The sequence below is a fragment of the Phyllostomus hastatus genome, unplaced genomic scaffold, assembly GCF_019186645.2.
Source record: "Phyllostomus hastatus isolate PE091 unplaced genomic scaffold, TTU_PhHast_1.1 phas_scaffold_345, whole genome shotgun sequence".
NCBI lineage: Eukaryota > Metazoa > Chordata > Mammalia > Chiroptera > Phyllostomidae > Phyllostomus > Phyllostomus hastatus.
Window position 1 is genome coordinate 7,760,117 of NW_025334024.1, and position 23,235 is coordinate 7,783,351.

The 23,235-nt window shown below is 40.1% G+C and overlaps 1 protein-coding gene across 1 annotated transcript; it reads right to left on the reverse strand.

Moving 5' to 3' along the window:
• Positions 1 to 438: 438 nt before the first annotated feature.
• Positions 439 to 9,604, reverse strand: DYNLRB2 (dynein light chain roadblock-type 2). Its single transcript, XM_045819005.1, has 4 exons — positions 9,521 to 9,604; positions 7,226 to 7,301; positions 1,590 to 1,757; positions 439 to 688 (listed from the first exon to the last, which is right to left on the reverse strand). The coding sequence occupies exons 1-4, from the start codon at positions 9,521 to 9,523 to the stop codon at positions 645 to 647; spliced, it is 291 nt and encodes a 96-aa protein (XP_045674961.1). The 5' UTR covers positions 9,524 to 9,604; the 3' UTR covers positions 439 to 644.
• Positions 9,605 to 23,235: the final 13,631 nt, after the last annotated feature.

Consider the following 23,235-nt stretch of genomic DNA (forward strand, 5'->3'; position numbering starts at 1 on the left):
ACTGTTTTCTGAAGGTCTGAAATATTTAGTAAAAACACAACCCTCTGGAGTTATCTCATCAGCCTTTGAAGCATGCACCCTTGCCCAGGACTGGCTCCGGTCCCCTCAGGCCAGTGCCACAGAAGGGCAGTTCTGCAGAGTGCTGCAAGAGGAGGAGGCGGTGCTCAGCTGCGGGGCTGACCCGGCTAACAGCCCTCTGATCTCTCTCCCTCTGTACCGAACCTGGGAAAGCACCTGACACTCCTGGAGGGCTGGGACTTCCCTGCTAGCTCCCGCAGTGCCCCCCTGAGTCTCCTTGGCATGTTCACAGTCGGGTGCAGTCCTACCTCCACACGGACTGTCAGTGACAGTTAACTTCCATGGAAGAGCTACCGCTAGGGAAGGCTGTCTGCACATTAGACTCCTTCACTTTGTGTATTGTAAGAAAAGAGGCATACGCACCAGAATTTATGTATTATATAGCTAAATCAGAACTTTACAATACACTCATGGGGGACAGACAAGAAGTGTACAATGCTTTACATGCAAAAAATAGAAAAGAATGTCCAAAGGATCAAAGTTATATGGGAATAGAATCGTAGTCACCATTAAGGAGTACAGTGTTTTCAACCCAGCGTCGCAGGGTGGACTCGGTTGCAGCGGAGCTATTCACATGGATTCTGAATGACAATCAGGAGATATTCCTTATCTGCGGAAAGACGTGGGAAAAATTAGTCTGCTCTAAAAATTAAATATAACAAATGAATACTTCAGCTAATCTCCTTTTCTCTTCGAAACATCACTTGGACCTCGTGTAGACCAATAGTTTTCCACCCTGGTTCCACGTCAGAATCATCTGCCAAGCTCTTACAATGCACCATTAGCTGGGGCCCAGCCCCAGAGACTCTAATTTCATTGGGGTGGGGTGGAGTCCAGGTGCCAATCATTATTTCTGTAACGCTCTCCAGGTGATCTCAATGTGCAGCCACGGTGAGAACACAGGTGTAGAGAAAGCTGTATTTAGTTTATGGGTAATTCTCATTTTGCAGATGGACGACTACAGAGTTTATTCTAGACTAGATTTAGAAGCATGAGTCCTGTTTTACACTGACGTCTACCAACCGCAAAAGCAAGTCCTTCACGGGAAGAAGTGCTTGGGGGGCTGCGCTCTCTCAGCAGGCAGGTGGCCGTGAGCTCCCACAGGGGACAGCAGACTCCACAGGCCCCTGAGCCACTCCCGGGCTTGTCCCCTGGACAGGAGACATTTCTCCCACTCTTCAGAAAATCTGGGTGCTAAGTTCACCCAACATGAGACCTACATCTCCTAAGTTTTTGATTACTGATAATAAATGCAAGTGGGAAAAATTCAGCTTCTTCAAAGGTCAAATTCAGTAATATCACAACATTTTGAAGTTGCAATTTTCAGCCTCAAACATTGTCTTCAAAGGAGACAGTGAAGAACATTATGTGCCATATCACATATTAAAATCTATCTGTAATAGTGTCAACAATAAAAATAAAGTTAAACCTATACTTCTTGTTCTTTGAAACAAAGCTTCTGTATGATAAAGTGGGAAGATGCTTTGCGCATGAAGTGAAATGCCAATTACCTGGGGCGACCATGATTTCATGCTTCTTCGACCGGATCCTCAGGAAGGTGAGGTCGTTTTGGGGGTCGATGTCGCGTACGGTGCTCTTGGCTTTCATGGTCAGCTGGTGGAGCAGGCCTGCGTACTGCACGGTTGTCGAGTTGTCCAAGGTGGTTCGGATCGGGATGCCTGCCGCGCGGTTTAATGTGGGGTTAAACTTTCCTTTTCTGATTATAAAAGTAATATGTGCATTGTAGAAATATGGAAAATACTTACAATTGTGAGGAGAAAGAAAGAGTGGAGGCTGGTATTACCCACTAGTGACAATTGTAGTTTATTTTCCAATCGTCTTGTCTCTACATGGATTTTTTAAAATACTTGGGTCAAAGTATAATTACAAATTTGATGCTTGCTTTTTACATTTAAGTGACAGCATACAAGCCCTTGTTGGTGACAGTGCCATCAATATTATTTCAAATGGCTGTATACTTACAACTTTATGGATCTACTGTAATCAATCCTAATTGGTGGATTGTTAGGTATCGTGTTTTTGTTTTTGTCACTAATGGTGTGACAAACATTCTTCTACGCCAATCTTTTGGGAGTTGTTGACTGATTGTCACAGTACTAGCTGAACATGTTACTACACACGAATGCATTTCCTCGAGTGTCCTGTCTACAGTGAGTCTGCTTTGCAATGCTTGGTCTGTGCTCACTTTCTCCCCCGAGGTGAGAATTAGGCAGCAATATAACTGCACACATGCTAGACAGCATATCAAAAGGGATTTTCAAAATTTCTTTGTAACATGCAGTAGTCAGCAAACCTTAAATTTTATGTTAGAAAACACAGCAACAAAAACACTGTGGTCTTGATAGGCATCTCCTGGTTTGCACTCATTCTTGGTTTAAGCGTTATTAAATGTGGCTACTTGTGTGCTCTATTGCTCCATGATACACATTTAAAACAGAGCCTATTAATTGAACTGGAAGAATCTAGACAGGCAAATAGGCAAGTATAATTCAATTCAGTTCAAATCAATCCAGCTTAATTCGGGTCACTCAGCGCTCAGCGCTTATTAACAGGTGCATGCTAGGTATTTTGCATATATTGCATCTAATCAGAAACAGCCTTCACATTATTTTAAGAATTTCCACATAGCCAGAGAGTTCCAGGGATTTGATTTGCAAATGTGTCTTTAATTTAGGGTGGCACATGAAGGTGAACTGGGGATCGCTGTCAGATTCTTCAGGTACCTGAATTGCAGCCAATCAATAAAAGAGGCTAACGTGGCTCTTGGCTCTCCCTCAGCGAAGGTAATGGCAGAAACTGTTAAGCGAGATGAGCACTTTAAAAGTGGACTAGCGTTACAAACTTGGGCTGTTACCATTTTTCATGAAACTCTTTGAGAGCCTCAATTCTGACTTGGAAACAGATTAGTTGCTTTCTCTTTTACGAAAATTATTGTCTCTAGAATAGGTCCCGCCAAACAATACAAGGACAACATTTACAGGAAAACCTACTCAATAAATACAGTTTATATAAACTTGTTAATTTTCACATTATTATTTCTTGGCTGCGTTCCCCCAGAAGTCGGTTTTGTCTTTCACACCTGATGAAACATCAAAAGGCATGTGTCTTTAACAAGCAGCAGGAGGGTGAAACGTAGCAAGCACTCAACCTTGTAAGAGCACTTTTTGACGAATAGTTCTATTTTGCATCCTGAATAGTGACTACATACAAAGTCTGCATTGCTCAGTGTCAAAACAAGAAATACAACCTGAATAAATTATTTAAAATGTAGATGACAAGATTATGAATCAGATGCTCAGGCCTATTTAGTTGTCTATCCATGATCCACGTCAATAAATAAATCAGCCAGCCTTTCTGCACAGTAAGTGCACACCATGGAAAGTCTTGGAGCTTTTTATACCCCCTATAGACACTTGAACAAATCAACAAATATTTGTGGAGCTCTTGCTGGGTACCATGCAAGGTAATTACAAAATAATTTATTAACAAGTAATCTTAGCACATGGTGTAAAATTCACCCACTTCCTCTTCTGAGGGGTAACCACTGCTCCCCGTGTCTTTGGTATCCTTCCAGAAGCATTGTAAGTCTATTCAAGGATGTCTGTGTTTGAAGTCTTTAGTTGTATCATTCTCTATTCTGCACCTAAATTATTTTCATTTAATGCACTTTGGAAATGGTTCCATTCAATACACGTAAGGCTAGGTCATTCACAAAGATCACGTAACATGACTGTCAAATGGGTGCTCTGTAATACACATGACTAATATATTCTCCTGACGAGCACGGAGGCTGTCCCCAATCTTTGGCTTTTATATGCAAGGCTACAGAGTATGTCTTTGGACATGCCATTTCACGTTTGCATATATGTGTAGTATAAATCCCTGAAATGAAATGTCTGGAACAGAGAGTATGAATCTGATGTTGCTGAATTTATGGCACTACTTTAAAATGACTATTATCCCAGTGAGCTGGTACTTTTCCACTGAACATTTGTACTTTGGTCGATAGATTGTATTTCAAAAATAAAGGGAGTTAGCTAGATGGCTGATAAAACCTAATGAAATTCAAAGAATAGATTGTTGGTAATGTCAAGAGTATTTACAATTAAGAGCCTACAGAAATCAGGCTTGTATACCTAAGAATATACGACAGATGTGACTGCCTGGGAAACAGACACGCACGCAATATATTCATCAGCATCTACATCAACGTTCAGTGCTGTAATGTTGTAAACAGTGAAAGGTTTCCTAAGTGGGAAACCAATGTTAACAAAAATCTTCTCTAATAAAAGTGTATACCATTCAACATTGGGCTAAATTGATAAGTCTACTTAATTGTCATGAATAAAAAGTCTATGTTTCAGTAACAGTGGAACCAAAAATCCCTACTTAACATGGTATATGAGGAGGTCTCAGTGTATGAACATGGTAGAAGGCTCATATACAATCACATTTAAAACTTGAAAATATGCTAAAATGATTTGCCTGGAATCAGTGGAATAACACTACGAGCAGAGAACAAGAACATATAGACACCATCTCAGTTAAATATTTTCAGTATCAAATTTCCTGGGACTTCTGAAAGCTACAAAGCCACACTACTATAAGTGGCACTTTCATCTAAAGTTGAACAGGCTGTTGAAATGGAGTATTTTATTACATTCTGGTCACACAACTTATACCACATGCTATTAATAAACATCCTTGTCATACACTCTGGTTATTAATAATCTGACCATAAAAATAAGCTCCTCATTTATATTTTTGGGAGAAAGATTAATTTGGATTTCAGAAAAGTGCACTGAATCCTAATACAACCCAATTCCTACAGAGGTTAATTAGAAGTTAATAGGTCTTAAAAATACTATTTTGTTGCTTTTGGATGAGAACAGTGCTAAGAATCCCCAGGAAAAGAACGTAAAAATCACTTTTAATCCCACCCCTCAGAGATAATTACCACAACATATCTCTGCCCTTTCTTCCATATTTATTTAAAGTGTACATGTGTGCATGGCTATCTTTTTTTATTAGAAAATGCTGGATACTGCTATGTTCCTTGATTTTTTTCATCTAATATTGTGAGTAGTTTTCCATGACTCTGCATATTCTTCAACACTTTAAATAGATCAATAGTTCATCAAGTAAATATTGCATAATTAATTTAAAATTTCCCCTACTGTTGGGACAGATTTATTGACTTATTTGTCTGGTTATTTATTGCTGCTCTACATGATGCCTCTGCAAGTATCACTCATACCCACATGTTTCCTTCTCTACTTCTTAGGGTAAATTCCTAGGATTGACATTACAGATTAGAGTGTAGATTTTTTTCAGACATTTTGTGCATATTGCTAGGATTATGTACTTTAAGATCTTCCAAAATAATACATTAGATGAGTCATCCTGGATGTCACAGGTGAATGCACCTGTACTGGGCTGAACAGTGGCCGCCCCCCATTCAGGTCTACTCTAAATCTCAGACTGTGACCTTATTTGGAAATAGGGTCTTTGTAGATATAACTAGTTAAGATCAGGTCACACTGGATTAGGGTGGACCTACTCCCATGACCGATGTCATTAAGAAGAGAAAGTAGAGACTTGGAGTTGACAATGGGGGCCGAGCTTGGAGGGATGCATCTATGAGCCAAGGAATGCCAGGGATTGCTGGAAACCACCCGGAGCTGGAAGACAGCAAGGAAGGCTGTCTCGTAGAGCCTTCGAAGAGAGCTTAGCCCTGCTCACACCTTGATTTCAACTTCTAGCCTCCAGAGCTGAGAGATAATAACTACGTATGGCAGCCAAAGGAAAAGAATATAGCACTTCTGTGAAGTGACAGAGACAACCCATCTTAGGGGGTGTGGCAGAGGGTATGCAGTAAATGCATGGACCTAAAATCAGTTCTGCCAGAACTGTGCACTAGGGCTGGACTGCTTCCTGGAAATAGTAGACACAGATCTTGACTTACCTACAGGGCTCATCTTAAGTCCACTCCCTCCTGACCACCCGAGCTGGGTGCACTTATTATATTCATTTGATGCTGAAATGTTTAATTTCATTTTGTAAAACACATCAGATGTTTTAATTGTACATATCAATGAAAAATGCCCACGTTCTCAGAATTATGTATTTATAATTCTATTAAGTGTTGGGTATTGTGCCAAGCACCTGACAATTATTATTTCACTTATCACAACCATCAACAAAGGAGGTTATTTTCCACTTTTAATAATAAAGGATTGAAGGTCAGAGTTTAAACAGACTTTAAATTGTTTAAGTTTTAAAGCCATCACTAAACATTGATGGATTTGCTCCAAAATAATGATTAGCTGCGAGATTTTGCTGCCAAGCACTGAGTGGGCAATGTGCCAACCCCATTGTTCCACATGAATTATATGAAGTAACTGCTCTTGTTTCGACTAATACTCTGGGATTTGCGGCACCTCTTGCCCTTACAAATGCCCAAATTAGTAAGGGCAAGAAGTGCCACAAGGGGCAACTGAGCAAGAGCCCTTAAGAGATTGCCACCATAGCTGAGCATGTGGCAAGCAATGTGCCAGAGAAATGCTCTGTGGATTAACAGGGACTGTGGAGTGGGAGCAAGTTTCTGGAACAAGTCTACGGATTTCATAGGTGGAAATACATCAGTCCTTTCTATACTATAACCACAAAGACTATCATATAAATTACAATTAATTTTCAAAGATTTCATTAAATATGGCAAAGGAACAATTTCATTTAAAATGAAGAATGAAACGCGGAATAATGTTAAAACAAAAACATACTGCCAGCAATAATATTCTATCTTCAATATAAAAGTCTTATTGTTATTCCTGAAAGGATAGAAAATAGTTATCAAAGCTTTCAAAATGAGACAATGTATAGTGTTTCTTAGCAATATGTAGACATTTTAAGACACAGCTTATTTATATTTATATCCCTAGTTCTTAGCAGAGTGCTGGACATGTAATACCCAATAGATGTTTGACAAGTAAAAGTTGTAGCTGAAATATACGAACTCTGCTTTTGATTACAAGCTCTAAGAGGCTGGTTGTGGGGTGTGGCACAACAACAAAGGGCAGCTCGGGGCCTCCGCAGAGGTCAAGAAGGCAGCCTGCGATGTACTTACCTTCTGCATTTACAACCATCGTTCCGATGACCCCTTTATGGTTCTGTATCCTCTTTAGGGTTTCCTCCACCTCTGCCTATTAGAGACCAGAATGACAATGAACCTGAGGGGTTTTTGCGGTTACCTCCATCCTAAAGAGAATAATATTTGGGAAGATCCCTACTCCCCTTTCCCTTTAATCTAAGGTACTGGATGCTATAATCTCAGACTTTTGGAAGAGAGCTTTGAAATCGTCAAGTCCCGTATCCAAGCCAACACAGCAGGACCCCTGACTGACAGCCGTGACAGACCTCCTGGCTTAAACTCTTCTACAATTAGAAAGCTTATTGCCTCACGAGAGCTCACTCCATTTTCATCTGTCTCTATTTACTGGCAAAGTATTCTTTACATTGGACAGAATTCCTCTCCTGACTATCTTCCACTCATTGATCTTTCTCTTTTTGTATGAAAAATTCCCCTTCTACATTATAGTATTTTAATATTTATAGAGCTATATCATTGCCACTTTCTGTCAAAAAGTATCTGTTAATGAGAAATCTTATTTTCAGTTCAAAATGTTACCTGCTTGGGAGTTTAGGTGATTACATTCAGGATATTCTAAAACATATTAAAAACATATTCTGAGATTCCAAGGATCTTTTGGTTAATATGGCCTTGTTCTCAGTGCAAACTGAATGTTCAACCATGAATATGTTAGAACCCCATTATTGGGTTTTAAAAGCAGCTTTCTTAACGAATTTTATGAATAAACTATATTGTAGTGGTTTTCTTTCCTCGTACAAATGCTAAACTCAAGAAGTTTGTTCCAAACCTGCATATTGTTCATAACTGAGTGATCACTGGGTATTCTGAATTCAAACATTATTCTTCACTGTCTTAAAAGGGTTTGTGATATTTTTTTTCCTTCTCAACATCATACAGATGAACATTATGTTACTTAGGCAAGACAGTTTTCTTTTGCATGTAATGTGGACGAGAAAACTTACTTCTTCCCTTGTTATGACTATACAGGTGTTTTCTGAATTCTAGGCATTTATGTGCTAGATTCACAATTTTTGGCATTAGGAAAATCACCTATATTATTCAGCTAGCATGTTCTTTAAATCATCTCACTTCTAAAAGCTTAAATGACTGCACTTTCAAAGCAAACTATACACCACTACCAGAAATGGAAATCTGATATTATTAGTCATAAACAAAGAACCAAGAAAAAAGGGGGGAATATATTACATTATACGCTAAATAAATCTCTGAGCCTGAGGTCTGTTCTTTAGTGAAAAACTGAAATTTTGAAATGCTAGTGGTGTAACGACCTAATATTGCCAGAAACTTTCACCTGGATATGGTCGAAAGGTTGAAAAGAAAATGAAAGAGGAACAGCTTTCTCAAATGTGATTTACTCTCTTATTTGGTATTTCTGAGCCATCTCAAGTAGCAACTCATATTTGCATCTCACTTTGGGAAACACTGCACTTAATGCTGTGGGGGGTGGTGCTACTTTATCACTTTTTCCCCATCTCCAAGACAACGTCCACAGCTCCTTACAATCACTGTCCTCCTTTACCCTTTTCTCTTTTACATCTCTCCCAAACTCCTCCCTCTGCTCTTCCCAGCCTTTCCTTCTCTTTTCCCAGTTGTTTTCTCCTCTTGTGATTTCTGAACCCTCCTGCTACAATCTCTTGATCCCCATCCCCTTTTCATTCCTCTTAAAATTCCTCGCTTTCACCTTAGTCTTCTTCACACTTTCCCCGTCTCCATTTCCCTTCCTTTACTCCTGTTCTCTCTCCCCCCTTTCCTCTTTTCTTCTTTCTCTTTATTTGGTTTTCTTTTCTCGCAATATCTTCTCTTTCTCCCCTTTCTCCATTGCCTTGCGCTCCCTGTCCTATCTCTTTCTTCCCTTTCAGGGTGATTTTTCTTTCTGTCTCGCTCCTCCCCTTTTCACACTTTCCTCGTTCTAGATAGAGCTCTCTCATCCCTCACAGGATCTTTCATCTCCTCAATATCTGTCTTCTCTGTCTTGATATCTCCTCTCACCAAGTACCACCTCCAGAAATCACCCCCATAGATATCTATGCCCCAAGATAGGTTCCTCATCTAGACATCTTCTTCCCCGCCTTCAGGGTCCTCCTCTCGTCTCTAGGGTCTTCCAGTCACCCTTCCAAGAAGCTTATGGAGCCTCCAGCCTTCGCCGTGGCCCTGGCCCGGCCTGGATCGACTTCGAGAGGAGGGTAGAGAAAGCCCACGTGGGTCGGCGCCCTTGGAGCGGTGGGTAGTGGACGGAGACCCCAGATTTACCATCGCGCTGGCCACGAAACTCTGGGTTCAGTCCCGCGCTACTGCAGCCTGGGATGTCAACAACGCTTCCAGCCGTTGCTAAGAGACGGGGGAGGAAGTGACCTCCCGGAAGCGTTGGTGCCCCGCGCCTGCGTGCGCAAGGGTCGGGCAGCTGCCGAAGAGCGCTTTTCCGCCCAGAACTGGCTTGGTCCTCCCGGCCGCCGTAGGCGGGGTTTGTTGTTTTTGGTCCCCTGTGCTCACCTGAGTTTCACCTATGCCCGCGGGGCAAGGAGGCCAAGGATCGGTGCGGGGCAAAGGCCAGGCTCCGGGTCATTCGTTCATCCATCCATCCGTTCATTCATTCCTTTAGGTACGCATTAATGTAACAGCCACTTACTCAAGACCACCTACCACGTGCCAGGCTCTTTGCAGGGCCCAGGGTATCGTCTAGCTCGGGAGACAGACAAAATACAACAAAGGAAGCAATACCCCAAGTGGGATACCTGCTCCGGGGCATACACAGGGGAGGGTATCTCTGACGCTGGGTTTGACTTCCTTTGGATACTTGGTAGTAGACTCATTGACACTTGGCGTGCTTCCTTGTGCAGCGCTGATAAAGTTTGTTCCCATGACACAGATAGTTAAAAAAAATTTTTTTATTAAAGAAGAAATATATCAGCATGGAGTAGTGCAATACTATATATGTTTACCTCCCACCCCCAAAACAGCAGGGTAAGCGCCATCTTACATCTTATGTTCTCATCTAGTTGTATCCCTGCTCTTCATTCATTTGAAGAATTGCAACTTACCAGTATTTTTGTTGACTCCATTAGGATCTTTCTTTCATGGTCATTAATTGTCAACAGTTCTGAGTCATTGAAAAATTGCAGGTCGTAGTGAGGGATGTTCTATAAATCGCCACAGAAGAGAGCATTCCACTGGGTATTAAGAAACTGATGGAGGAAATAAGTTAAAGATCAATTAGGGATAGTCAGAAGTCACTTGACATCTTGAAGGGCATTGATAACATCTTTTTCAGTAGCTTGGGAGGCAGAGACCAACTTGAATGAAGTGTGGCAGGAAAATTTTGTACCTGGAGTCATGAAGTCCTGGGGTTTGAGGAAGGCAAACTCTGATTATACATACAAGTTATAGGTTGGGAGTGCATCCCCACAGGGACCATGCTATGATGACTATAGTACTGATTCAGTTTGGGCTCCCATTTCCTGAAAGCAGTCTCACACCAAACAGGGCATCCTTATTGCTAGAAATGCCAACTAGAATCTGAATGGGCCCTTGACAGAGATGCTCTAAAGCAATATTGAACTTGTTGGTAATATTGGATTAGATAATCCATTTGAACTCATAGTCTTTCATTTTATGACATTAAATTATGTACAGAAATCCTCTGAGGAGATTCTGATCACTCTTATCTTCCTTTTTTTCCTCCAAGAAACTCATGCTTCTCAAGAAATCCAGATCGCAATAGCTAACTGTTCTTTGTCACTCAACACCCAGAAGGCCAACGAAGATGATTTGGAATGGATAGCTAAGCTTGTGGAGAAATGTGGTGTGTGTGTATGTGTGTGTGTTTGTATACATATCTGGCTCTTGACTCATTGCCTATATCTACCTTTATAAGTACTAAATGTACAGATATTCACAGTGACCCTGGCCGTTGACTGTGGGATGACTGACTTCGGGGCTCTCTGGGTGTTTCTGATCAAGGAGAACCCTACTTGATTGTGTAGCCATTTGTTTTGCTTATAAAATCAGTGGCAGTGCACCATTTCTTTTATGTCAATCAGCTTTAATGAAGGAACCAACTGCATATGCATGGAGTGTGAATCCCCTTATTTCTGGAGTCAGAGTGTCAAACTTGTTCGATAGCTGACAGCTGTGATTAGAGCAACGAAAGACTCCAGCGTGAAAGGCACTGACAGGAGAACCCAACTGCTGCAAAAGTAATAAGAAATAGCCAAACCAACTTCTAACCAACAGTCAAGTTTGACTCACTGTGCACAGGAAATCAATGAGGAGAATATGAGCCATTTTCTCCTTATCGATTTTCACTTCTAATTATTCCTTGGAGGTAGCTTGGTTTAATTTCTATGCCTTTTTGGGACTGTAATGAATATCCAGAGCTGTGCTATATAAAGTAGGCTGGCAGGGTTGGACATGTTCCCTATCCTATTCTCAATACAGTGAGTTATCCCTTCCCTTCCCCTTTTCCCACCCCTTCTTTGATGCACACTAAGTGTTAAATAACTTTGAATTTAAGTGAAAGAATTAATGATAATACTTTTTGAAAGTTTTCTGAAGTGACCCCCAAACTTGTGGTATATGCAGAGACAAAGTCCATAATTCTTCACATAATTTTGTCAAAATAAGATGATTTTCTTCTGAGGTCTCTGTCTTTGATAATTTGCTACTGCTCTCTGTTTAGCCCAAAGAAATTCAGGTAACTTGATAATCTTGAGTTTTCTCTTGGGAGTTTCTGTACCACCCCTTATCTCTTTGGCATTCTTTCCTACTTGACAAATACCATCAGCTGAGCCATGGAATATGTTATGTGCCCATTTTCTCATAAAGTAAGGCATTGCCACTAGTATTCTACTGGTTTCTCTCCAGAAAGTACTAGACTCTCTGAAAATGCCCCTTAGTAATAGGTTGGCAGAAGTAGATGATGTCAGTGACAGCAATAAGTATTCCATATAACTGACCTGATGCCATAGAATTACAGGATAATAGATGTAGGGTTTCAGAAGGTCAAACATTTTCTGCTTCTTATTAGGACAAAGAAACCTTCTAGGGTAATTCTTCCTAGAACTCAAGTGTAACATAAGCACTTACTTCCCATAAGGGAGTCCTCCCTGTTGGAATTAAATGGTTTCCTAGAGATAGAATTTGGCATTGCATGCAGCTAGGGTCGGAGTTTCTAGGTGTGTTTCTTTGAGTAAAATTCTCAGGGCTTTTGCTTCCTTATTTATAAAATGGGAAAGATAATATCTACATTAGAGGGTTTTTGTGAGGTTTAAATGATATTATGTGGGTCAAATGCCTGGCTTATACCAGGTACCCAATATGGGTGATTTAAGCACATTTCTTTCTTATGTCTTCTTTTTTTTAGTTCATCCTTCTTACTTCCCTCCTTTCCTTTTCTCCCCATTTTCCCTCCTCATCTTTCTATTTCTCTAGACTTTTCTTCTCTACTTCCTTTCTGTTTCCTGTCTCCTTTTTAAATGCTTTCTCTTCAACCTTCTTTTCTTCATACCCTCCTTAGGAAAAATATCTAGAATTTGTATGTTTGACTTTCTCACTGAATAATGTCTTTCCCTTTCTTCTTTTATTCCTTTTTTCCTGTTATTTAATTAGAATATTCATCTAACATAATTCATCTAACTCTAATCTCATTTTTTTCACAATTCCCATTTTTAAACTTCTAGCTCCACAAGCAGTTCCCATCTCAGTGCCTTGCATGAAACAGATATTCTCAGTATCCGAGCATTGGGGGCAAACTGTAAACATTTCCTCATGTATCAATTTTGTTCAAAGAAGGAAGGGCCAACAGGAACAATAAATCCTATGCACTTGCTTTATCCCCCCCTTTTTTCTGATAATCTAGTCCCAAGGTCTCTGATCTATTTTTTTCAAGCTCTTTGATCTATTTAAAATTACTTTCACTGGTAGGCATGGTACATGCAAAATTTAGATGCATAAGGCGGAGGTAGTCAGCGAGTCACTGACGAAAGTTAGGTACATAAAATGAAACAAACAGTTGTTGGGTCACCACAAAGGGAACTCCTGTGTAACCCCCAACCAGGCCAAGAAATAGAACACTGCCCACATTCCAGAAGATTCCACATGGCACTTCCCAATCCTTACTCCCACACTGTATGGCTTGAAAAGGAAAAAATGTTTATTATCTGTCTACTGAAAAAAATTGCTGATGCCTATAATAGACTCTTCCTCTTCTCTTTTGTCTTCGAAATATGTTTGATGGCTGAAAAAACATTGTTCTGGGTTTTCAAAGTATGCAAATGTAGTATGTAAAGTAAGTACAAAATAAAGGGGGAGGGTCAAGAGACCTGTGTGAGGGTAGGCATCTTACTTTCCACTGAAGTGTTCCTGTGTTGATTCTAAGTAGACCGTGAAAAGTGAGGTACGTAATCCCTAGAGTAACCACTAAAAAAGTATACACTACAGATATAATGAAACAGTAAATAGATAAATTAAAATGGAATACTAAAAATTGTTAAAATAGTATAAAAAGGAAAAGGGAAAACAGTGGAATGGAAAACAAATGGGACAATCTGAAAACAAACAATGTAGTTTTAGAATTAAGTCCTGATACATCAATGATCACATTAAGTGTAAATAGTCTAAGCACACCAGTAAAAGAGAGAGATTGGTCAGAATCAATTTGAAAAATGTTCAGTGATTTCTGTTTTGGGAAAGATGGAGTAGATCCACTTTTCCCTATTCCTCCCACTATATATAAGTAAAAGTCTGGAGATTATACAAACACAAGATTCTGGAAGAGGGAGAAAATCAGTCCAATTGCCTAAGGACATTTGGACCCAAAGAATGACATGAGTGTAAGTTACTTGGATTTTCTTTTTGCCACATATATTCCAGTCTTGGAGCTGAAGCAGCTGGTCACCCAGAAGTGTTGACAGGCACAGAAGTTTTAAAAAGCTCCAACAAAAACCTATTCTCTAGCCAAAAGACCAGACAAGGGACTGCCAACAAGATAGATACTTAGGAAATAACCACTCTTTTTCAGCCAAATGCCACAAAGGACAAGTGCAAAGTATAGACTTCCACTCTCATCTTGCTGAACTCCTCCATCACTCACCAGGGTATTGTCAGAGAAGGCTGAGTAGGCAGTTAGTCCTTTCATCCTCCTGGGTGTTAGTCACCTCCCCCACTCCCTGCAGCAGTTTTAGTAAAGTTCAGGTGGGGAGGCTGGATTGCCACCCCCATTCTAGCATATGGATAGTTACATTAAGTATAAGCAGCCAAGATACACCAATAAAAACACAGAGATCATCACAGTGGGTTAAACAATGACGTAACTATATGCTGTCTACAAGTAACTGACTCCAAATATAACAATATATGCATGTAGAAAAATAAAAGGACAGATGATGATATATCATGTAAACAATCCAAAGAAAAAGTGGTTATATTAGTGTCAGATAAATAGACTTCAGACCAATGAAAATTACTAGATACAGAGAAGTATAGTGTATAATGATAAAATGGTAACTCCACCAAGAACACACAGCAAATCTAAAAATGTATGCAGCAAACAACAAAGCTGTAAATTATGTAAAGCCAAAAGTGATGGAATTGAAAGGAAACACATTCTTAATGATCTTTGAAAACCTCAATGCCCTTTTCTCACCAGTTGATAGAAGAATCCGACAGAGAGACACCAGGGATAGAAAACTCAACATCTTCAACTGACAGTTCAGTTTACATAGAATGCTTTGGTCAGCACCAGCAGAATCCATATTCTTTCCAAGTGGCCATGGAGCATATACCAAGATAGACCACATCCTGGGCTGTAAGATCAACCTCAGTAATTTTAAAAGACTTGAAACCATACAGAGTATGTTCTCCAATTATAGTGGAGTCAGGCTAGAAACAAATAACAGAAAGATAACAGGAAAATCTCCAAACACCTGGAAAATGAACAGCACATTTCTAAGTAATCCCTGAGTCACAGAAGAGATCTTAAAGGAAATAAAAAGAATTATGTTGAACTGAATGAAAATAAAAATACAGCATATCGAAATTGTGAGATACAACGAAAGCAGTGACGAGAGAGAAATTCAGAACTGTAAATGCTTACATTGGGAAAGATGAAATATCTTTACTAATGTGAGCTCTCACATCAAGGACTTAGAGAAACAAGAGCAAAATCCAAAGTAAGCAGAAGACTGTATATTACACAGATAAGAGCAGAAATAAAAAAATTAAAACAAGAACAAAAGAAAAATTAATGAAACAAGGAGTTGGTTCTTTGAAAAGATTATTAAAGTTGACAAAGCTCTAGCAAGATGGACAAAGACAAAAATGGGAAAAAAGCAGTGTCAGGAATGGAATATGGAATGCCATATATACTCTGTAGATTAAAAAAGTGATGGGGAACACTATGTATAGCGCCACATACATACAGTTGACAACTTAGATGAAATGGACCAATTCCTTAAAACAACCCACCACAAATATTCATCCAGTATTAAATAGATAATTTGAATAACTCTATATTATTAAAGACATTGAATTCATAATTTGAAAAATCCCCCCAAAGAAATCTCCACTGGAGGCTCACTGGATATTTCAATGAAATGCTTGAAGAATAAGAAAGTAGAAGGAGGAAAGCTTCCAATTCATTCTATGAATTTAGCATCCTGACACCAAAACCAGACAAAGTCATTATCCTCCCCCTACTGAAAGGCAAAAAGCAAATGGATTCATATACTCCATGAGTTTATCCCAGGGATGCAAGTCTGATTCACCATTCAAAAATCAGGCAAATGTAATTCACTATATTAACAGGCTAAAGAAGAAAAATAATGACATGATGCAGAAAAATAATTTGACAATATTTAATATTCATAATTGTATAAAACACTAAGCAAATTAGGAATAAAGGAAACAACTATAAATTTATAAAGAGCATCTACAAAGAGCTACAGATAACATACTTAATGTTGAAAGATTAAATGCATTCCTCCAAAAGTTGGGAACAAGGAAAGGGTGTCTGTCTTCTCTCACTAGTTCAACACAGTGCTGGAAATTTTACCCAGTGCAATAAGGCAAGAAACGGAAACACTGTAAAAGAAAGACAGATGGAAGTGAAGAAATAAAATTGCTCCTGTTTGGAGATGACATGGTTGAATATGTAGAAAATACCAACAGATTTACAAAAACAACTCCTAGAAACAAAATACTCAAGTATAAATTTAACAAAACATGCTGAAAACTACAAACTGCTGATTAAAGGAAAAGAAGATCAAAATAAATGGGAGCATGTCATTTCTCTCCAAATTGATGTACAGGCTTAGTACAATTCCAGCCAAAATCCCAGCAAGATTTTTATTATAGATTCAGAGAAGAACTTTCTAATATTTGTATTGAACAGCAAAAGAAATATAATAGCTATGACAATTTGGAAAAAGAAGAGTCAAGTTGGAGAAATCATGGTATCCAATTTCAAGACCCATTACATAGCAGGACTTTGTGGTGTTAGTGGAGAGCAAACACACAGATCAATGCAACAGAATAGAGGACCCTGAAACCATCTCACAAAAATATACCTAAGTTTTGACAAAGGGGCAAGAGCTTGCAAAGGAGGAATCATAGCTTTTTCAATAAACGGTTCTGGAGAAATTCAACATCCATAAACAAACAAACAAACAAACAAGCAAAGAAATCCTTGACTTTAAGGCTCACACCTTATATACAGATGAACTAAAAATGGATCATAGACTTAAGTATAAAAGATAAAACTATAAAACTTTAAGAAAAACACATAAGAGAAAATCCTTATATTCTAGGGTTAGGCAAAGACTTCTTAGACTTAGCAACAAAGCACAACACAGAAAGGGGAAACTCGATAAATTAGACTCAGTCTAAGTTAAAAACATGGCTTTGTGAAGACCGTGTTAAGAGAACGAAAGACAAGCCACAGACTGGGAGCGAGTATCTGCACACCATGTATCCGATCAGGGACATTTAGATACATTATTCAAATATCATCCAACTAATAAAATAATTAAAGAATTCTCAAAATCCAACAGTATAAAGACACATGATGCAATTAGAATAACGGGTAAAAGACGTTCCACTGAAGAGGATATACAGACGGCAACTAAAAACAAAAAAGACATTCAACATCATTAGCTACCAGGGAAATGCGCATTGAAACCACAGGGAGATAGCGCTACACACCTATCTGTTCGGCTAAAGTAAAGAAACGGTGATGCCACCACTTGCTGGGGAGGAGGTGGAGACAGTGGATCACTCATAGGTGGCAGTTCCATTTTGTATGGTTTTCCTTATATTTATCCCACTAGGGATTCCTGGTGCCCCTTGAAATTGAGGCTTGGCATCTTTTATCAGTCTTATAACATTCTCATACTGTGTTTTGCCAATTTCCAGTAATGTCAAAGACTTTTTTTAATGAATGAATAAAGACTTTATGTAAAGGCATTGGCTGAAAAATATTTACTTGGACTCTGAATGTAGATTCTTCCCATTTACACAATTCTAAGTATGAACATAAGCAAAACACTACAGCTGCATATGTTTCCCCTTTATTGCACCTTAATAATTTCTACTTGATCTCAGGATCCTAGTGGTTATCATTAAATATGTTAGGATAATTTTGCTATGAGTTTTATTTTCTAATTAAACCCCTGTCAGGACGTAAGCAGTGAAATATTCTTTCCAGACCTTTGAAAAGTAAAGACATGGCTACTGGATAAGGGACGGTTTGCAGCCCTTCCACTAACACTTAATAGTCTCTCCCTTGTAGTTAGCTGAGCATAGTTCAAAGGCACTCCGATGGGCTCTGTCTCATTTGCCTTCACAATGGCCCCTGGAGCTTGGCAGGCTTAGTCCTATCTTGCAGATGTAGAAAATAGTTCTCTGAGGCAAAAAAGTCAAATGACAGAATAAATAAGAACCCAGAGTGATAAATCTCATTTCATACCAGTCTGGAACTTCTCAGGATGGCTCTGGCTCTGTATTTGAGTGCCTACTGTATACTCTTCAAGTTACATAGTTTGCCCTATGTTCTTCCAGTTGCAAAGTATTACAGTCCTTCCGTGGACACAGCCACTAGCCCAGCCAGAAACAAAGTTGAACTCCCTTGTCCTCCTGTTATACCAACTGGATACACGAGAGAAGAGGACTTTGCTACTTGCCTGTAAAGAGGGTGGGGCCTCGTCTCCTTATCAGCTGACCGCTGCTTCAGGCATCCCCAAAAGATCCCTTCTGTAAATATTTTGGTTGACCACTTCTCTTGCAGCTGACTCAGGAATTGAGACGGGTTGTCTGTGGATTCCAGAATGAGTCTGGAGATAGTGAAGAGATTGCCAAGCGGGATTGCCACAAACCTCGACTAGCAAGAAGCAACTTACTTTGTGGAATCTTGGGCCTTTCTTCTAGCCAGCTTAGGGATTAAGAGAATAAGGGAAGTGAGGAAGCAGAGTGGGAATATTGAGGCACATATTTGGAAGGCAGAGAAATGGAGACTATGGACCTTCCGAGTCCTTCCCTAGGCGAGTCGTGCTATAGAGGGCAGTCCTTCCTTCAGTAATGCTGAGGGAGCATTAGAGCCAGAACCGTGGGGAGACAGGGCTGTGAACGAGACAGAGACACCCCCTGCTTTCACAGCTCCTGTGGCTTAGCGGGGGATGTTGTTAATAAGTAATTACAAAACTGTGCCTCAGGTTTCCTTATGGGAGAAGTATAGGTTGCAACTGGGGCACTTAGGAGGTCACCTTGACCTGTGTGGGGGGTCCTGGAAAGGTTTTTGGAGTTAGTGATATCTAAGCTGAGTCGTAAAGGAGAATCTGACACTCATTAGGGGAATATGTGTGGAGATAAAATGGAGGGAAAGTGTGTACAAAAAAAAAGGCATTTCAGAGAACTAAAATTATTGTTGTTTGGTACGACTTTAGCTATGGCTTTAGCATACAGTATGGGAAAAATGTTTCTCTAGGCAAAACCTAGTATTGCTTTGGCATACTGGGCCCAAGTGTATTATCTAAAATTAGAGAATCACCATGAATGGGCTACTGTTTCCTCACTCCCCCCCCCCCCCCCCCGCTCCCACCGTGGGCTTTAATAGTGTGCTCAGGTACGAACCATGACTTCAAAGTGCAGGTTGACTCAGATTTCTATATTTAATACCTTGCCTGGCAAAATGCCAATCAGTCCCATCTCACCGAGGCAGACAGCGCCCTCCAGTGGAAACGAAGACCAGTGCTTCTCATGGGTGTGACTGGCGCCAGCCATACTCGATGTGCGGTTTTGTGTTTTTTTTTTTTTTTGCCGTTGTTGGCCTGTGAGATTGCAGTCAGCGGAGAGTCAGCAAAGTCCGCTGGAATCCTGAAACCAGGTAACACAGGAGTGTTAGTTCTCACAAAGAGCTGACTCGTTATCTAAATTTTAATCTCTTGACTATGCCTCCAAAGCAGTTCCTGGTTGAGAAAAATGACAAAAAATAATAGAAGAGAAAATAAGAATCGTAAAAAATGGGAAATGTTTTGTTATTGCTTTCCACCTGACCCCCAGAACACAGACTCAGCTTTGATGAGTAGAGGAGGATTTGTAAGTGGATGCGGTGTAAACAATTTTAATTACAGAAAGTTGATTTCTTCTCAATTCCTCTAAATAAATATTGGACAGTGGCTCAGGAATATGACTTTGGAAGTCAGCGTAGGCACCCAGGTGCTTAGGATCAAGACAGAATAAGGAAGTGGGCGTGTGGGGTTCGGGGGGCAGCCCAGGCGCAGGCTGCTGTGGCCCGGGGCCCAGCTGCTCCGGCACACACGCCAGTACCGCCTGCCCCTCCAGGAGGAACTTGGGGTCCTCTGCCCAACTGCAGTGTGTGTTTGAGACTGGTCAGTTTCATTTATCTATTTAAAAATTTCAAGTTTTCAGAAGATGCTAAATGATGTGGATAGAGTTGGAACGCTTTAAATGACATAAGATGTTAAAATTTAGGAGCTATTTTTTTCTTTTTCCGTTTATACTGGCTTCATTTATCTATATAGGGAGAATGGCAAGTTGGGGCTAAATGATCCTGTGTTACCTTTTAGAATCCTCTAGGTGGTGCTGCTGCGATAGCTATGGGCTAGAAACGATTAGCCCTTAACCATCAAACCCAATATTTAACTTATTAAATGTCCTATACTTACAGTTAATTGTTAATATAATACTATTGATAATTTATACTACCACATTTACATTATATTCTCATAAGACTGAGCCTATACGCACAAATTACACAACAGGGCAATTTCAAGTGTTGGAATACATGCAATTTTATGGCTATTACTTAATAAAATTAGTTTTTGTGTGTGGCTGAATTGTTTCACACATTAAAACTGGCTATAGGATTGGCTCCTCTTTACCTCTTCTTGTGTTGGTCAGTGGGGGACAATGCCTTGTACATAGTAGATGCTAAATTAATGTTTGCCAAAGGAATTGATTCTATTGTTTTTCCCCTTTCACAACCATTTGGAGCTGAGACAAGCTGGATTAAACTTTTTAAAACACCAGTCAGACATTGCCACTTATCTTTGTGAATAAAAAGTTTGTGAGGCTATTTTCTCTTTATTTCTGAAAATGGCCTGAGGTTTCTATATATATATAAAGCATCACTTATCTTAAAAGCACATTGGTTTTCAGGTTGGTTCCATTCGAAATGCAGGATATGTCATGAAAAATTGTATTTGGTAGTTGCTCAAATCTTAATCAAAATTTTATTAAAATCAATATTTGATATGCTGCTCTATTTAATTAAATTAAACCATAGAGAAATGAGTAATAAATGAGTCTGAAAATTGACCATGGGGTAAGGTATGTTTCTTTTAATTAGTTTAACATATGAAACGTTGAGCTAAGGAATTACCACAAAAGGAACAACAACAACAACAACAACAACAACAGAAAACCACCACTCTGGTTTGTACCATACGAACAACGAGCGTGCCCTCTGTTCCAGGCGCCGTGCTAAACACTGCCTCTGCAGTCCCCTCGTTTATTTTAAACCACCACCACCGAGGTATCTCTCGTGGGTGGATGATGTGGCCCGGGTCTGAGCCGGTGTGGGGGTCCCAGGCCGTTCAGCCAGTAAACGGCTGGGGTAGATTTTAACATAACGAGCAAGCTTTTCTCGGCGCTCACAAATGGAAGAAAAGCATGGTTTGATTATGATTGATTTTAGAGAAGGGCACGGTCATTTTTTTTTTTTTTTTAAAGAAGTGTTGCTTTCGCAGAGGAGTGATGGAGAGGGGGAGAACCCCAAGTCAGAAGGCATGACTGTTGATTTGGCAGCTCTGAGTCCCATGGACTGGAAAAAAAAAAGGTTTTTATTTTTGTGGACAGACACAGAATACAGTTATTTACTCAATAATTTATGCTGTTGAGAGTGGCAGAGATTTATGGTGTTAGTATGAAAAAGTGTTCTAATCGGGATTAGCTAATGAAGAAGTGGCGGCACGGGAGGGGAGAGAGTGGGGAACCGGGATCTCAGCGGAGGTGCTCCTTCTCTCCCCGGACGGGACGGGACGCCGACAAAGGGGCCAGTGTTGCGCACCGGCAGGCATCGCACTTCTCATTAGGCCGTCGGGGTCTGTGCCTGCATATTTAGTCCCGTGTTCTTAGTCGTCCAAGAAATCGGCTCAAGGAAACTACTGATACTCTGGTTAAGAACCATCGGCAATAAGAATGAAACTGCAGTTCCCTAAAAAATAATCCACCTCATTTTTATTCGGTGCTTGTTCGGTGGGATGAAAATAGAAAAATCACCACTAGTCACAACCACACGACTGCAACCTCTCCACTCCAGGCCGAGGCTCCTTTTCCCTTTGAAGTCACTGTTTCCTGAACTGCAGTCGTTCGTGTACCACGTGCACGGTTTTTAACCTCCTCCTGTACCTCTTGTGTTTGTTACTTCATATTTTCACTTAAAATGAGGCATTTAAAAAATCAAAATTAATTCCTTTATTTTAGAAGGAAGCTTTGTTTCACGATCATGAATGGGAAACCAGAGTCACTTGCTCAAAGAAAGGTGCAAGTGAAAAGAAATACGGTCAAATCCAAACACTGTTACCAAATTTTAACTACAGGGAAGTGTCCTGAGGTCACAAAGATGTACTTGTACCAAACCGAGACTTCCTCATTTGTTCTATCTGAGGAATAAAAAAATTTGAAAAGGGAATAATTTTTTTATGTGAATCAGGTTTGTCCAACAGAGTGTCCATACGCCACCCATAGTCTCCCACCAGAGGGGCACCCTCCAGTCTCCATGACCCACATCCATGCATCTCTGCAAGCTGCTCCGGTGAACCTCGGCATCCTTCACTCCCCAGTTCCCTCCAGTAGAATTTGAACCTTACTGGCCACCCACGCAATTCCACTTACCTTGTTCCATTTAGAGAGTCTTGCTAAGCAAGCACACTTGGGATGGAGGGCAGCTCACAAAATGAAGTTTCTATTGTTGTTAACGCGACTTTTCTCCATATTTGCTGTTGGAGATAGTTTTTCTCTAATCAGATGGAACAAATTTTCAATAATAGTGAAGTAAATGTAATGAATAATATATCTCTTTACCACCCCCAACCTTCGCATACGCAGTTTCCTCTAGAGGTGGCCACCGTTGCCCTGTGCATGTGTCCTCCTGGAGATCCTCTGAGCACACGCTCGTTTACTGGGTCCTGTGTGCCGCTCCTGCGACGTCGTACAAATGGACGCACACTCGGTGCGTCATTCTGCAATTCACTCTTTTTACCCAGCAATATTTTTGTTGTGTTTTTACGTCAGTATTTATAGCCCTAGTCCATTTTTTTTGAATACTGCTTAAAAGTACTCTTTGCATGCAACTAATCTCCTTTTGAAGGGCACTTGGATTAGTATTTTTTCTTCTACAAGCAATGCTATAATATCCTTATGTAATTCTCTCTGGCCCATGATGACCATTAAGAAAT